Genomic DNA, 16,134 nt, shown 5'->3' with positions numbered 1-16,134 from the left:
ATGTAATCAATCTATGCCATTTAAAACTGAAAGTTAATTTCACTTCCTCATATAGACATATAAAACTGACATGAAAGGATATTTCTACTTCTACTTTTGCTTTCCTAAAATCTTTTCACTATACTGCAGCAAGAGCAAAACATAAATCAGATCACATCACTTCCCTGTATAAAAACTTCCAATGGTTTCCCACCATACACAGAATAAAATCCAAATCCTTACCATGGCATATAAAGATCCTGACTACACCTTGTTCTCCCTTCTTCACTATGCCCCAGTCATTCCAGAGTCTGCTGTCTGTTCTGTAAACATGTCGTGTTCACTCTCACCCTAGGGCTTCTGCACTTGCCTGGCACACTCTTCCCCCAGTTCTTTATGTGGTGGCTTCTTTCTGTCATTAAGACCTCGGCCCAGTGATCACCTCCTCTAACAGGCTTTCTCTGACCAGCCCATCCAGAGTAACCTCTTCTTTGCCCCTCTCCCTCCCCGCCTGCCCAGGTCACACTTTGCTCCACATTCTTTACAGTACTTATACCTCTCTGCAGTGATCTTGTTTGTTTTTTCTCTCTCTTTTTTTAAAGATTTATTTTTACTTATTTCTCTCCCCTTCCCCCCATTGGGTGCTCTCTCGTGTCCATTCGCTGTGTGTTCTTCTGTGTCTGCTTGCATTCTTGGCAGCACCGGGAATCTGTGTCATCTTACTGCTTCAGCTCTCCATGTGTGCAGTGCCGCTCCTGGGTGGGCTGTGCTTTTTTTGCGCAGAGCTTCCCTATGCAGGGGACATCTCTGCGTGGCATGGCATTCCTTGTGTGTGGCAGCACTGTGCATGGGCCAGCTCACCACCTGGGCCAGAAGGCCCTGGATTCAAACCCTGGACTTCCTATATGGTAAGTGGATGCTCTAGCAATTGAGCCACATCTGCTTCTCTGTTGTTTTCTCTTGATCCCATGTAATCTCCTTGAAAACTGCATCTTTTCTCAGCCACAATATCCCCAACCTCTAGAGCAGTATCTAACATATTCCAGGTGACCAATACCAACTGATTGAATAAATGCACTGTGTCTCAAATTCTATAATATAAAAATGATAAAACCATAAAATAGAAAAAAGAGTTTGGAGTTCTTTTGAAGAACAACAATTTAGAGTCAACGTTGAATGACTTCTTTGCTGAATTTCATATTTTTGTTATAGTCACAATGTAACAGCTATAGACAGGACATGCTTTTCAAAATTTAAGCTGTATTATTAACATTTTCTCCATCATTTTCTCAAGTCTAGCCAATCAACAAAGCAATAAGTGAAGCCCTGATTTGTGGTGTGTACTGATTTCTCTGAAGTAAATATTCTCTCCATGGGCAATTTCAAGTGCCACCATGAAATCACTGAGTATGGAGTTGGGAAGAGATATGTAGTAACACTGACAGAAAATGGCTACCATACAGAAAAATAGGTGTAAATAACCACAAGGGCATATATAATAGTAAAATGTATTAAAATAATTTGGAAGTGATGAGTTTCTATTATTCATTACCTGTGTTTAAAAATAATTTCTTTGTTTATAAGATTAACTTTTTAAAGCAGCTTTATTGAGATATATTCACATTACTATACAATTCATCCAAAGTGTACAATCAATGACTTTCAGTATAACCACAGAGTTGTGCATTTATCACAATTAATTTTAGAACATTTTCATTATTCCAAAAAGAAAAAAAAAACTCATTTTTTAAAAGATTTATATTATTTATTTATCCCCCCCGCCCCCATCCCCTTTCATTGTTTGGGCTCCCTGTCGCTTGTCTTCTCTATTTATTTATTTATTTATTTATTTATTTATTTATTTCTCTCTCTCTCCCCTTCCCCCACCCCCAGTTTTCTCCTCTCTGCATCCATTCACTCTGTGTTCTTCTGTGACCGCTTCTATCCTGTATTAGCAGCACCGGGAATCTGTGTTTCTTTTTGTTGCATCATCTTGTGTCAGCTCTCTGTGTGTGCGGTGCCATTCTTGGGCAGGCTGCACTTTCTTTTGCGCTGGGTGGCTCTCCTTATGGGGCACACTCCTTGTGCGTGGAGCTCCCCTACACGGTGAACACCCCTATGTGGCAGGGCACTCCTTGCGCACATCAGCACTGCACACAGGCCAGCTCCACTCGGGTCAAGGAGGCCCGGGGTTTGAGCTGCAGACCTCCCATGTGGTAGGCAGATGCCCTATCCATTGGGCCAAGTCCGCTTCCCTCATCTTCTCTTTAGAAGGCACCAGAAACTGAACCTGGGATCTCCCATGTGGGTAAGAGGTACTCAATCACTTGAGCCATTTCTGCTACCTGCTTTGTTGTGTCTCTCGTTGTCTTTCCTTTTTGTGTCTCTTTGTTGAATCATCTTGTTGCATCAGCTCCCTATGCCTGCCTGTTGCGCCAGCTTGCCTTCTCCAGGAGGCCCCAGGAATGGAACTCAGGACCTCCCATTTGGTAGGCAATAACTCAATCACTTGAGGCACATCCACTTCCTCCCAACCCATCTTTAATGATGCCTGTGTTTTAACAAATGGTTATCAAAATCCCTAAAAATTTATTAGCTGGTTATTGTGTGCCAGTACAGGCCAGTTTCCACACACCACTCAGACTCTCAACCCAGTGCCTTTTCTACTCCTAATTCTCAATGCTGCCTTTATTACTGACATGTAAAAGCTAATAATGATCTGTAGGATACAGGGGAAAACCTGGGTACCAGTCATTACTTTCTGTGCCTGTGGGTATTTACTACTCAAATGACACTCGGTTTTTTCTGTATTGGATGGGAATGACAGTCCTTGCCCTGCCTACCCATAGGCTTGGATTAAATTGTTAGTTTGTGAGACAGTGCTTGGTAAATTTTATTATGATGATCATTTCATCACTGGTTTTTAGCTAGGCCACCATTGTTAAGCTTTCAAAGGTATGGTTTAATTTTGGATCTCCCATATGCCTGGAATGTATAGTAAACACTCAGAAAAAAATGTCCTCAGGATATCTATTCAAATGTTTGCTGGTCTTAATATAGCAGGATAAAAAGCTATTTTTTTTTCAAAGCTAATAATTTACTCATCATTTTTAGCACTGTTTGTTTTAAGGAACTTCCTCCAAGGATTTGTCATGCTTCTTAATTTCAATACATAAGAATCGCTTGATTTTTCATTTTGATTCTCCAAAGCTCCTTTGCTTTTAGGGCTGGACCAATTCATCAAGTTGCTTTGTATGGATTATGTCCACAAATAAGATGTTTTCCTAATTTTAAGTTAGATATCCCAAATATCCCAAGTTGAACTCCAACAAATGACTGACTATAAAATATTTGCCTTGAGTTTGCTGAGCCTCTCTTCAATCTGTACGGACAACTTTTATTCTGCCAAGCTCTTTACCACTTCAGACCCTTTGCCCATACCTGGCCTTCTGCTTAGAAGCTCTCTCCTAATTCTTTCAAGGCTAATTTCTTTTCATCCTTCTGCTCAAATGCTACCTCCTTAGAAAGGATTGCCCTGAACACATGTTTCAAATCAGCTCCTCTATTTCCTTCTTTATTTCCTTCACACCACTGATCACAAATTACAATTTCCTTGTTTTTTGTTGTTGTCTTAATTTCTTTATGTACATTTCATTATAATGGCAGCTTCTTGGGGACAGGGACCTCGTTCACTGATATCATGATCTATCCCCAGTGTCCAGCATAGTGCCTGGCACACAATAACTACCTGTTGATCAGATTAACTGGTCTGACAAGATCTACACCAATGTTGTAAGACTGTGGCCACATTCAGTTATCTTGAGGCAAGAGTCTACCCTAAAGACTATCCAGGACTTCACTTGTGGCCTTCACAACAGCAACATTTTTATCTGAGTCTAGCAGGAGACACAGCAGCAGCAAGGATTGCTGGCTTCCCTCTGCCCACCCCCAACAGAGCTGTCTCAGTGATGTCACACAGGACAAGATTCTCTGACCCTTTTAATTCTGTGACAGTCCTCTAAACAGCTAAGATTTTCATGACACGATATGGTGGGGGAAGAAGGTGGAAAGAAAACTGGGGTAGGGGGGGTTTATCCCCCCCAAAAAAAATTAGTTTTGGGACATTATTTATGTGGGTAGTAGAAGCTGCATTTTGTACTAAGCTAAAGGAAAAAGAGAAGAGAAGAATGGGGAAAAGAAAGATAAAGGAGATGAAAAGAGAACAACTGAAAAGGAGAGGAGCGATAAGGATAAAAAAGAGAAGAGGAGGACAAATGAAGAGGATATGTAAGAAAGGAAAACATGAAACAGGTAGTGAAGGTGGAGGAGGAAGAGTTGAATCTATGCTATGCTTGGCTTTGTAAGTCTTGGGTAGTGGCTGGCTTCAGTGCGAATGGATGGATGGCTCAGGGACAGGGAGATTCTGTCCCTGTGATAAGTCACTTATTGCTGGCATCCTTTTGAGACCCAGGCTAGGCTATTTCAAGGGCGACTCTCCTGGATGCATTCACAATAGTAATTTGGGAAGAAGGAATGTAAACCTCTTCTTTAAATCATGATTATGGAGGAAAGGGGATCTGCGTATTGCTGACCAGACTAAGGCTTAGGGACTCCCCACCACGGCCCCTTTCCTCACCTCAAGCCTAACAATTAACAGGCTAACAACACAGATTAAAATTCAGGACTTTTAAGTCAATGTTTCAGAAAATCTTCATCCTCTTTGTTAACTGAAATATACAAAGATTTCCAAAATTTTATAACATACCTATAGAAATTCCTAAAATACAATTGTGGCAATATTTTCCCTGCTGATGTTCCATAAAAACTTACTATGAATATCTCAAATGTGTGTGGGAAGCCCAAACAAAGCCTCATAGGTCAAAAAGAGAGGAAAACATTTTTCCCTCTTTTCCCAATGTTTTTCATTTCATTTTGGTTCCCCCTCCCCTTAATATAAATTTAATAATAGGGGAGGGGATATTATAATAAAAATATATTTAATCAGAAACAATTGATATCTGTTCTAAATTTTAAAATGTTAATATTAAAGTTTCTCATTTCATACCAAAATGTCCCTGCAAGCTGTATCCAGAAATAAGAAATAGTAGGAAGGTGCAGGTTTATTGGCAGTCACTGTGCATACTGTTGAAAAATATACCTTTATGCTCATATTTTATATTTTCCTCCTCCTCCTGCTACAATTCGCCCAGATTTTCATACAAGTGTAGAGCAGACAGAAGAAAGGTGTGGACAACTAAAGGAAGGAGGCAGAAAAATGGGCAAGATCTTCAATTTCTCTATGTCCACTACTGCCTTTAGAGACCCAGCTTCTGCCTATGAATAAGAAAATTAGTTTTTTAAGGGCACTCCAAATCCTGTGGGTGCCTGGGCTTTTTCTAATTCAGAAATTGAGCCCAGTAGCATGCTAATCATGCTCTTACTTGTCCAAAGAATTAAAGGTTCCAATAAGTCAGAATTGAAAAGATCTTTGATCCCTTTTATTTTTTATTTTTTATTTTTTGGGCAGGGGGCAGGTAGATGGAGAATCAATTAGGAAATAGGCCATCGGGTGATACTTGGGAACAAACACATAAGTGAATTTTATTTTTACTTCATATTCCTGGAAATGATCCATTTTACTAGAAGAAATTCTATTCCAACGATATTGGGTAGAGTGATTTTTGGGTTCCCTAAATATTTGGCCTGTCATTAGCTGTTTGTGAAGTCTCAGATCCAAAAGTGGAAGGCACATAGTTTCCCCACAAGTCAAGGTGAAAAAATTAGAGATGGCTTTTAGAACTATAAAAGTACTAAATAATGCTTGCTGAATGAAAGAGGTTGCTTTTGGTCTAAGAGTTGGGACAACAGTGGTTTTAGGATATACAAAGTAGCAGGGTGCAAAATGCTACAGTTAAGCTCCTAAGATAAAATGGAGAGGCTTCCTCACAAACTTACCTCCCTATTGGCCAGGATTCAATTTTGCTAGTGTTTTCAGGTATTCTTTTATAAGTACTTCCCTCCTACAATGAAGCATTTGATTGTTCTTTGCAAATGTCAATTTTAAATATTTCACGGATTTTTCTTATAATTTGTTACTGCCAATGTGGTGTAGGTCAAATTCATGAACAGGTTAAACCTCTGACGAGAAGCAAAGGCCTTCCAGCCAATGGGAACCCGGGTTGGTGATGTACTCTTCCCCAGTTCTAATTCATTGGTTGAGTAAGGTTTGTCATTTTATCCCCGGCGTCTGCAAGCAGCGTGGGTCGGGTTTTCCGTAGGATAGCAAGCTAAACTGGATTTTGGTCGCTTGCACGTTCAATTTCAATCAAGTTTAGCTCATCTCTAACTCTTAATAGAAGCAACTGTTACGCTTTTAATTTCCTCCAGATTTTGAAAAATCCTGTTTCTTAACCTCATTGGAGATCTCTGGAGGTCCTCTGTGACAGAATCAAGTGATTAACATGAGCAAATAAATACACTGGAATCCCATGAGCTACAGGGAGAAAGCCTGCCAGAAACTCAGGGCATGTGCCCTATGCGTGAATCATTTCCACCCGGGTGTGGGTGGGTGGGGGTAGGGTATGTGCGTTCCTGCCCCAAGGAGCGCGAAGTGTGGACGGGGCACCTTCGTGGGCCTCCCAAGGTCACTGGGAGAGGAGGCTCTGTGGTCTTGGTGCTTTGGGAGAAGGGGTCTGGCCATGACCCGGGACCGATGGCGCGTCCGAGAGGCAGTGACCAGGCCGCGTCTGCGTCCGAGAGGTCCAAAGCTCCGCTTCGGTCCTCAGAACTGCGTGGGTGGCGTCTTGGCGGAAACTATCGAGAGGTGGGGAGTGGGGTGTGTATTTGCAGGCAGGTGGAAGAGCCAAGTTGGGAGGTGAGGACGATCGGGGGTGGGGCGCTTCTGGGTCCCGGCTGGGCCAACGGCGGGGCTCGGAAAGGCGCTAGACCCACAGGACCCCGAATAGTTGAGCACTCCAGTCAGTCTCCACCTTTGGGGCATTAAGGGTTCGATCCTTGCTCCGATCCGGGATTCGAATGCCCTCCTCGCCCTCGGCCTCGGCCTGGCGCCCAGGCAGCAAGGCGACGGCGTCGGCTGGAAGACCCGGGTAGGGTAGTGACGTCATTCGCGACCGCCTCTCAACCACCCGCCAGTGCTCGCCGCAGTTCCTGCCCAACGACATCCGGGTCTCTCCAGCTGCTCTGCCGGGCCCCAGCTGTAGCGGCGGCGGAGCCGGCGGGGCGGGGCGGGGCAGGAGTGGAGGAGGGGCGGTGCCGTCGTGAGCGCGCCTGCGCGGGGGCGCGCTAGAGGCGGCGGCGGCGGTGCTGGGGACGGGAGCGCGCGTGGGAGCGAGGGAACTGTGGTCTCCGCGCCGGCCCGGCCGGGAGCCTTGGGAGCTCAGACGGCTGCAGCTCCGGAACGGGTGGTTGGGGAGGGGGGGTGGGGGGCCGCCAAGCAGCTGGGGTGTGAAAGCGATGAATTCTCGGCTCTTCCTCCTCCGGGACCCGTTCTGCGCCTCCCGTTCCAACGCCCGGATGATCTGAGCCGCGAGGGCGCCGAGAGCCGGGGGCCGGGAAGCAGCCGGCTCCTCCCCTCCTCCGCCCCCTCCCCGGCCTGACCCGGCCGGCCGCAGCTGCGGTGACCCCCTCCCCGTCCCTTTCCCGTCCGCCGCCGCCGCCGCCTCGGCGGACCAGGGACCTGCCTGCCCGCGGCTGCTCCGGGTAAGCGCGGTGCTGGGGCCGAGGGCGGGCGGGCTGGCGGCGCAGGCCTGAGCGGCGGCGAAGCCAGGCCTAGGGCCTGTAAACAAGCCGGGCGCTCCCGGGAGGAGACGCGACAACTCCACCCCCTGGCCCGGCCTCCTCCCGGCCGGGCGGCGGGCGGCGAGGGGTTAACGCTCCGCGAGGGCGGGGGCGGGGCGGCGGGGGCGGGGTGTTTGTGGCGGCGACGCGAGGTGGGGGCGCGACCCTCCCGCCGTCCGGGCGGGGTATCTGTGGTGGCGGCGACGCTGGCGAGGACTGTGGGGCGGCCTGGTCCGACAGCGGCCGGCAGAACTTTTCCCAAATGGGGAGGGGGCAGGTTGGCGCTTCCACCCGCGCGGCCAGTCCTGCGCTCCAGCCCCTGGGAGCGAGGCTTCCTTTGGAGCGGACTGGTCCTCGAAACACCAAATTCTGGAGAATTTGCTTCAGGCTTTGTGGGGGGTAGGGTTGGGAGTGGGGCTCCTGGCGAACTTGTCAACGACGCCTCCACTTCATTCATTATTAAGGCATCAACCAAATCCATTGAAGTAATTACAGTGAAATCTCCTCATCCTTTTAAACAGTGTAAACTGTTCGGGTAAAAGTTCTTAGAGTTTGGTTGAAGTATGTATGGTTCTGTTCTGCTTGTGGATTTTAAATAAACTTGGAGCCTTTTGTCGAAAGACAACTGGCTGTGGAAAGCCTTTTACCAACCACGGTTTTAGATATGTTTTGAAAATTTCATCACCTGAGGAACCTTCCTCCTTTTCCGAAGCACTACATGGTACTTACAAACCCACAGAGGTCATAATTCAGTAGTCCAAGCCAAGAAATCTATGTGCTGCTCCCCTGAACCCCAAGTTTTCTGGCAATTGTTTTAAGTGATCGAAAGAGATTGGGAGGTGCAAAATTTATGGGAGAGAAGTATTTTTTACAAGAATAAGTTATTTTGAAATTATTGAAAGATTAGAAAATTTTTCATTGTCCTGAGGAAAATTATTTCGAGGAAAAATAGTTTTTTCATACTTGTACATTTCGATTTTAAACACAACTATTTTTTTACATGCAAAGAACTCTGAAGAGTCAGGATTTATTCCATTTCTGCTGAGCCTTAGGGACTTCAGAGTGCTCCGAGTTAAACAGGCAGGGCTTGATTTTCAACTCCCTTTAACCGGAGCAACTTCACTTATATACTTTTATCTTTTTACATATTGGGCCTCTTGCAAAGATTGTATTTCTGTAATTCCTTACTTTACAGATAAGAAGACAATCTGGAGATAGCAACACCCCCTCCCCCCATCCCCCCACCCCCAGCTCCCAACTGTTTTCTAACCTTCTATGTTAGTTATTGGATTAATGTTTCCATTGCTAATAAATGATTTGAACCACAAAGTAACATTCATTGCACGATGTTATAATACGCTGTGTTACCTGACATTTAATTCAACATTCAGTCATGTAGGGATGCTTAATTTTAACCTGAAGGTTTACAGCAATAGCACATTATTAGAACTATAATGAACTGCACTCAAAAGTTGCTTAAGACATTTTTATGCCATTAATTCTTTTTATATCAGTGAGCTAATTATGCAGAGATATAGCTACCTCAGTTTATATTTTATTTGAGAAATAATATGGTTGAGTACTGGTGTCATAAAAATCACTTTTTGTATGGATTGTATCTTTTTATATTTAATATGAAGGACTGAAGAGGTGATCATAATTAAGTATAACCTGTTGAAGAGAATATTGCACTAAGACACAAGAATTGTTAAGTCATGGTTGTATTCCATTCTGTGTCCATGGACAAGTCCTTTAACCTTTGAGTCTCAGCTCCAAGTCAGTAAAGTGAAGAGGTATATTAGATTCTCACATGTCCTGTCCAGTTGCTAAATTTTTTGATTCTCTTATCAACATTGTGTACTCATCCAGTGTACCTTGACTAGATAAGTGCTACTTAAATGCCTCAGTATTCTATAGCTGATTTTCTTTCTGGGTTGTGTTTTATTTAAAATAATTTTAAGTTCTTTAGGAAATGTTCTTTAGGAAAGATATTCCTGTAGCTAGCCTTTATTGATTTCTCTGTAAGGATTGGGCAATCTAGAGAAACTCGTGGAAGGAAGGAAGATGAAGATTCCAAGGCAGACAAAAGATGATTTGAGATTATGGGTTTGAACCAGTACTTTACCCTTGGTGGTTTGATGTGAAGGGCATTAAAACAGCACATGAGAAGGTCTTCCTCATAGGTCAAGCTGGGTCTTGCTTATCTCTACTTGTTTAACTTAAGTTTGAAAATTCGCTCCTATGTTTTTTCCCCAAAGAAATCTATAGCAACATCATTTTGTCACATGATAAATATTGCTAATCAGTTACTAAAAACCTGCAGTCTTTGCATTTATTCATATTACACCTAGACACTGGTCATAACTGCTAATAGAATGTGCAGCTGATTCTACTTTAACTATGAAGGTTTAATTGTTTTATAATTTTAAACGAAAAACTGACATCTGTTCACATGAAGCTTGTTGAAATGCTCACCCATGAGAGTTGGATTAATTTTTTTAAGGTGTAAATCTGTGATCATCCAGAATTAATTTACAAGATGATATTTTTATGACTCTCCTCCCCTCCAAAAATAATTTAACTCTTGCCTGGGCACCTGATTCTGAGTAGTATTCTTTTTTTTTTTTTTTTAAGATTTATTTATTTATTTCCTCTCCCCCTCCCACCCCGGTTGTCTGTTCTCTGTGTCTATTTGCTGCATCTTCTTCGTCTGATTCTGTTGTTGTCAGCGGCACGGGAATCTGTATTTCTTTTTGTTGCGTCATCTTGTTGCGTCAGCTCCGTGTGTGCGGCGCCATTCCTGGGCAGGCTGCACTCTCCTTCGCGCTGGGCAGCTCTCCTTATGGGGCGTACTCCTTGCGTACTCCTTGCACACCCCTGTGTGGCAGGGCTCTTCTTGTACCCATCAGCACTGCACATGGGCCAGCTCCACACAGGTCAAGGAGGCCGGGGGTTTGAACCGCGGACCTCCCATGTAGTAGATGGACACTCTAACCACTGGGCCAGGTCCGCTTCCCCTGAGTAGTATTCTTGACTACTTTCCATCCTTAATAAAATAAGAGGAAGGAGATAGCCATATAAGAAAAACGGCCCAAACAGAGTTGTATCTTGGGTAGTAATTTTGTGTTAAAATATGTCTTATCTTCAATTGCAAATGTTGGTGACAGTTGCTTCTTTTATTGTTTCACTATAAGCCTAGATGTATAAATTCTCTGAATCTCCGCTTGAGATTGACCACCCTTATTTATATGAAAGAAGCTTAGGTTAATTAATATCAAACCTAAAACTTGATTTTCTAACTTCTTTCTTCCTTTTTTCTTCCCAGTATCAGATGTGCTCCAAATTATACAAGTAACAATTTTATACTTATTATGACTCTCCAGAATGTATTTCTTAATTACTTTGACCTTTGTATGTCCTAGCTATCTGCCTACTCCTAGGTAATCTCTTTACCTAACTTCTCTTTTCCTGGGGCAGGTAGGAGGATCTAGAGAAAGTAAATGATTAAGAGAAGTGAGCTTCTGTATACCTTTATCTAAAATGTGATAGACTTTAGAATTTTTTAAGGTACTAGGTGATAATGTATTTCAATATAGTATCTGTTAAAGTTATCTCTTGATAACTTTACCAAATTAAGAGATGTTTTTAAGCATTCCTTGAGTAAATGTGTAATAAAGGAAAGGAGATTGAGTTTTTTAAAATTCTTAATGTATCTATCTGGACTCCATTGACCAAGTTTACATAGTATTCATGTTTAAGATCTGGATGCAAGTCTTTAGTTTTTATGGCCAATGTGATTTGAAATAAAATCCTATGAGGCCAGGGGAGTGTATATAGTTTAGTGGTTGAGTACCTTCTTCCCATGTACAAGGTCCTTGGTTCAATCTCTGGTACCTCCTTAAAAAAAAAAAAAAAAATCCTGTGAGGCTGAACCACTAGGCATAGAAGAAAGTAATTATTGAGCATTTATTTTTGTTAGGCTTTAATTTTTCACCGCCACCCTCTAAAGTATATGATGTTTTCCTCCTTTTACAAATGAAGAAACATAGGCTCAGAGAAGCTAAATAACATACCTGGGATCAGATCTGTATACATATACATGTGTTTTCAAAATATTCCTGAGTAGATTTTTTCCAATTAGATGAGCTTCTTATCCCTAGGAAGCAAAATGTAAAAAGTTGAATGTTAGCACTTCTGAGTCATATATTCCTAGAGTTAAGAGTCCTTAGAAGTTTCTATGGTTGTCTTCCAATGCAAGAATCCCTTCTAAAACATTTAGAAAAGATTTAAGAAATAAAGTTCATTTTCTCTCTTCCAATTTTTAAAAAATTTACAGAACTAAAAATAGTTGCATTTCAACTAAATTCTCAACAAACCTATTTTTTTAAAAAACAACTCATGTTTTCAGCTTATTTTTGATTGAGAAATGGAATCAATATTCTCAAATGGTTGCTATCCTTAATGATCTAACGAGAGAAATGTTTCTCATATAGTCAGTAGAGCCACATTAAAGGCTGTAGAGAGATAGTGATGGTAAAACTACCCTTTGAGTATCAGAACTGAGTTTGAATCTCTGCTCTCCCATTTCTTAGTGGGATTACTTTGGGCAAGCTAAAGATTTCTCTAAGCTTCAGTTTTATTTGTCAAATGGAAATAGATTTCTTAGAAGGTTATCTTGAAAATTACATGAGATAATATATGTAAAGCACTTGACATTTTCTGCCATGAAGAAAATACCAAATGGTAGCCGCTATTATTATTGAGATGAAATCCTTAGATGTTTAGCGGAATAAAGACTTAATGGATATGAGTAGGTGATCTTTGAATACAGTTTTAGCAGTGATCCTATAAACCAAACTAGAAGAAGCCAAGCTAGAAAAGACTGAGTACTACCCTCTTTTTTTTAGAGATTTATTTTTTATTTATTTCTCTCCCCTTCCCCCCCCACCCCACCCACTAGTTGTCTGCTCTCTCTGTCCATCCACTGTGTGTTCTGTATCTGCTTCTATCCTTATCATCAGCACCGGGAATCTGTGTTTCTTTTTGTTGCATCATCTTATTGTGTCAGTTCTCCATGTGTGCGGCGTCATTCTTGGGCAGGCTGCACTTTCTTTTGTGCTTGTGGGGCTCCCCTACACGGGACACCCCTGTGTGGCAGGGCACTCCTTGCACGCATCAGCACTGAGCATGGGCCAGCTCCACACGGGTCAAGGAGGCCCAGGGTTTGAACCGGGGACCTCCCATGTGGTAGGCAGACGCCCTATCCATTGGGCCAAGTCCGCTTCCCAGTAGTAGACTTTTAAAAAGGTTGTAAATATATAGAGCTTGCTTATCATGCTTATATATATATGAATGGACTGAAAGTTAAGGGGTAATAGAAAAGAGGGAAATTTGAGTACGGGATAGATTTATTTGACTGTATGAGTCTGGAAGAAGCCATGGGTTTGTAGTTAATGATTAGGTGGGAGTAGATGGTTAAATTGAGGATAAAAAGTAAGAGTAATAAAGCAAAGGTAAATGTTCAGACTAGAATGATTAGTGAGAAAGGACAAGGGTTGATGTTTTGAAGAGAGGTTACAGTTCATAATTAGAAATGGGCTAAAGGATACTGGTACAGAAAAAAGAAGCAAGAGAGAGTAAGGTAACTATTCTGATTAACTCATTGCTTCCTGTAAATAAAAAAAATGAAGTCTTCATAAAAAGCATTAAGACTTCATATGTGGGTTCTGAGTTAAAGATTGAAAATTGTCTTGGAATAGTTTAGGTCTTATTACATCATATGCAAACCATGGTATTAGCATTCTGACTAGTCTCTTTCCCACTAGCATCTTGTATTGCATTTCTCTTCTGCTTTCTGTAAACCGTCACAGAATTCTTCCAAAAGTACTGTTTTCATTGTACCTTTTCTCTGCTCCATTTACTTCAGTGACTCCCCTTTGTCTCTAGAATGAAGTTCAGAATTCTTGATTTGGTTTTGACATTTTCTGTGGTAGGGACCTCAGCACTGATCTCTTTCACCCAAAATGATATACTTGTCATTTCTGGAACACACTCTGTACTTTACTTTCTCTTTCTGATCTTTGCTCATGCTAATTCACAGCCTGGAATTCTTATCTTCTCCAACTTTTGTTTTCTCTTTATCAAAGTTCATTTCTAATATTCCATCCTGCACAGAGCCGTCCATGACCACTAAAGTATTTCATCTCTCCTTTTTGTGAACTTCTATAGCATTCTATGTGTATTATATGTTTGACTTGAATCAAATAATTGTAGATATTTGTATCTTAATTATAGTTGTATGTTTAAAATTTTATGAGGAGAAAATACAGTAACTTTTATTATACCCAAAGCCTAGAGCAGTACCTTGTGGATAATGGACACTCAGATATTTGGTAAGTATTAGGTAAAATCTACTTGGAGTGAAAGTGATTGCTGTAGGAAGTGGTGGAAATAGTTTTGAACTTTCTGGTAGCAGACATTTCTGACTCTTCCTATATGCTATTTTAGCTGATCCTAGATATTTAAGTTTTAAGATTATACAAATTTGAGGTATGGCAAAGTGCTTATGTTTGTATAAATTGCCAGGTTGACTGATTCTGGATGTTAAGGTTCCATTTTTACTTCTTTTGATGTGGAGGATTAACAGGATATTCATTATCATGTATATCTCCCAGAGCATTACATTTGAAAATATCCTGAACTAGGCATCCTTTTAACCAGAGAGGAATTGTGGAAACACAGAAATTAAACAATGTATTAGTTAAAGGAGAAAGATGACTATCAACTGATTTGATTTGAGCCAAATGGATATCTAATCTGTGAATAGTCTATGTCCACATAAAACTGTAAACTGAGCTTTAAACCTTATCAAATGTTAAACTATTTCCAGTATTTAGAAAATACATAGTGAAATTTCCATTATTGGATTTCTAAGTGAATAAGATTTCATGTAAGCATTCTGTGGCTACTTAAACCCATAACCCATTTATTGGAGGACAGTGCTAATGAGACTAGAATCATGAATTTGATTCTTTGTGTGGCTCTTTTTTTTTTTTTTTTTTTTTTTAGCCTACTTGCTATTAGCTACTAACAATGATAGCTAACATTATTGAGCACTTAAATGCCAGGCACTGTTATAAGAAATTTCCAAATATTATCTTGTTAAATCCTCACAATACCTTTATGAGATAGATCCTATTTTACCTCTATTTTAACAAATAAGGAAATTAAGACAGAGGTTAAGTTACTTGCCCAAGGTTTCACTGCTGCAAATAGGATAAACCAAATACATGTCCTTGGACTTTTCAAAATAATTATGTGGGTTGCTACTGAAGTAAAGTCTGTGGGGGAGTTGTGATGAGTCAGAAAATTTTTGTATATGAAAGATACCAGTACAGGTCCATTGTTCCTGGAGAGTGACTCTTGTGATTGAGTAGGAATCTGAAGTGAAAGTGTACACTAAATTTGAAAGGTACATTATCATATGTTATGTCAGCTCCCTTTAGAGCTTTTCTCCAAGAAAAACAATGAAAATTTTTAATATAAAAAATTATGGGACATGGACTTGGCCCAGTGGATAGGGCGTCCGTCTACCACATGGGAAGTCCGGGGTTCAAACCCAGGGCCTCCTTGACCCGTGTGGAGCTGGCCCACGCGCAGTGCTGATGCGCGAAAGGAGTGCCCTGCCACGCAGGGGTGTCCCCCGTAGGGGAGCCCCACGTGCAAGGAGTGCGTCCCGTAAGGAGAGCCGCCCAGCGCGAAAGAAAGTGCAGCCTGCCCAGGAGTGGCGGCCGCACACACGGAGAACTGACACAGCAAGATGACGCAACTAAAAGAGACACAGATTCCGGTGCCACTAACAACAACAGAAGCGGACAAAAAGGAACACACAGCAAATGGACAGAGAACAGACAACTGGGGGGGGCGGGGGGGAGAAATACATAAAAATAAATCTTTAAAAAAAAAGTGTATGAGAAGTGGTTATAATGTGACTAATTCCACAAACTGTACACGTATTTGTCTTTTGGCTTATTTTGTTCATATTCACGACTTTGCAGCCCTCTGACCTACCTTATTTCATTAGTCCTTAATTTAAATGAAATTGGTAGTAAGTTCAGGAAAGTAGTCTTAAGCATAAACTACATAATTGGGTTTATGATAGAGATTATACTATAAATGGAGCATTTTAAGGCTAAATTGTATTCAAAATAAATTCCTTGAAAGCAGAGACTTTGTTTCATTTATTTTATACCCTATATATGATTGTTTAATCTTTATAGTCTCACTGCCCCTTTTCTGATGTAAACATGACAAATATTGAATGTGAGTAAGGAATACAGCAGACTATGAGAGGATATC

The 16,134-nt window shown here is 41.6% G+C and overlaps 1 protein-coding gene across 2 annotated transcripts in view; it reads left to right on the top strand.

The window, feature by feature from the left end:
- The first annotated feature begins 4,029 nt into the window (after window positions 1–4,029).
- The window catches only part of PPM1A (protein phosphatase, Mg2+/Mn2+ dependent 1A), a 53,461-nt gene continuing 41,356 nt past the window's right edge, over window positions 4,030–16,134 (top strand). The window contains exon 1 of one of the 2 annotated variants that reach the window (XM_058293328.2): window positions 4,030–4,290. In XM_058293328.2, coding sequence (XP_058149311.1) covers window positions 4,110–4,290 — 181 coding nt within the window. In that variant the 5' untranslated portion in view covers window positions 4,030–4,109. Of the gene's footprint in view, window positions 4,291–7,252; window positions 7,699–16,134 lie in introns of those variants that run through there. The other variant, XM_071213897.1, reaches the window with a different exon arrangement.

The sequence above is a fragment of the Dasypus novemcinctus genome, chromosome 3 (genome assembly GCF_030445035.2).
Source record: "Dasypus novemcinctus isolate mDasNov1 chromosome 3, mDasNov1.1.hap2, whole genome shotgun sequence".
Classification (NCBI taxonomy): domain Eukaryota; kingdom Metazoa; phylum Chordata; class Mammalia; order Cingulata; family Dasypodidae; genus Dasypus; species Dasypus novemcinctus.
Note: the sequence above shows the minus strand (reverse complement) of the source record. Positions and strands in the feature narration are given on the sequence as shown.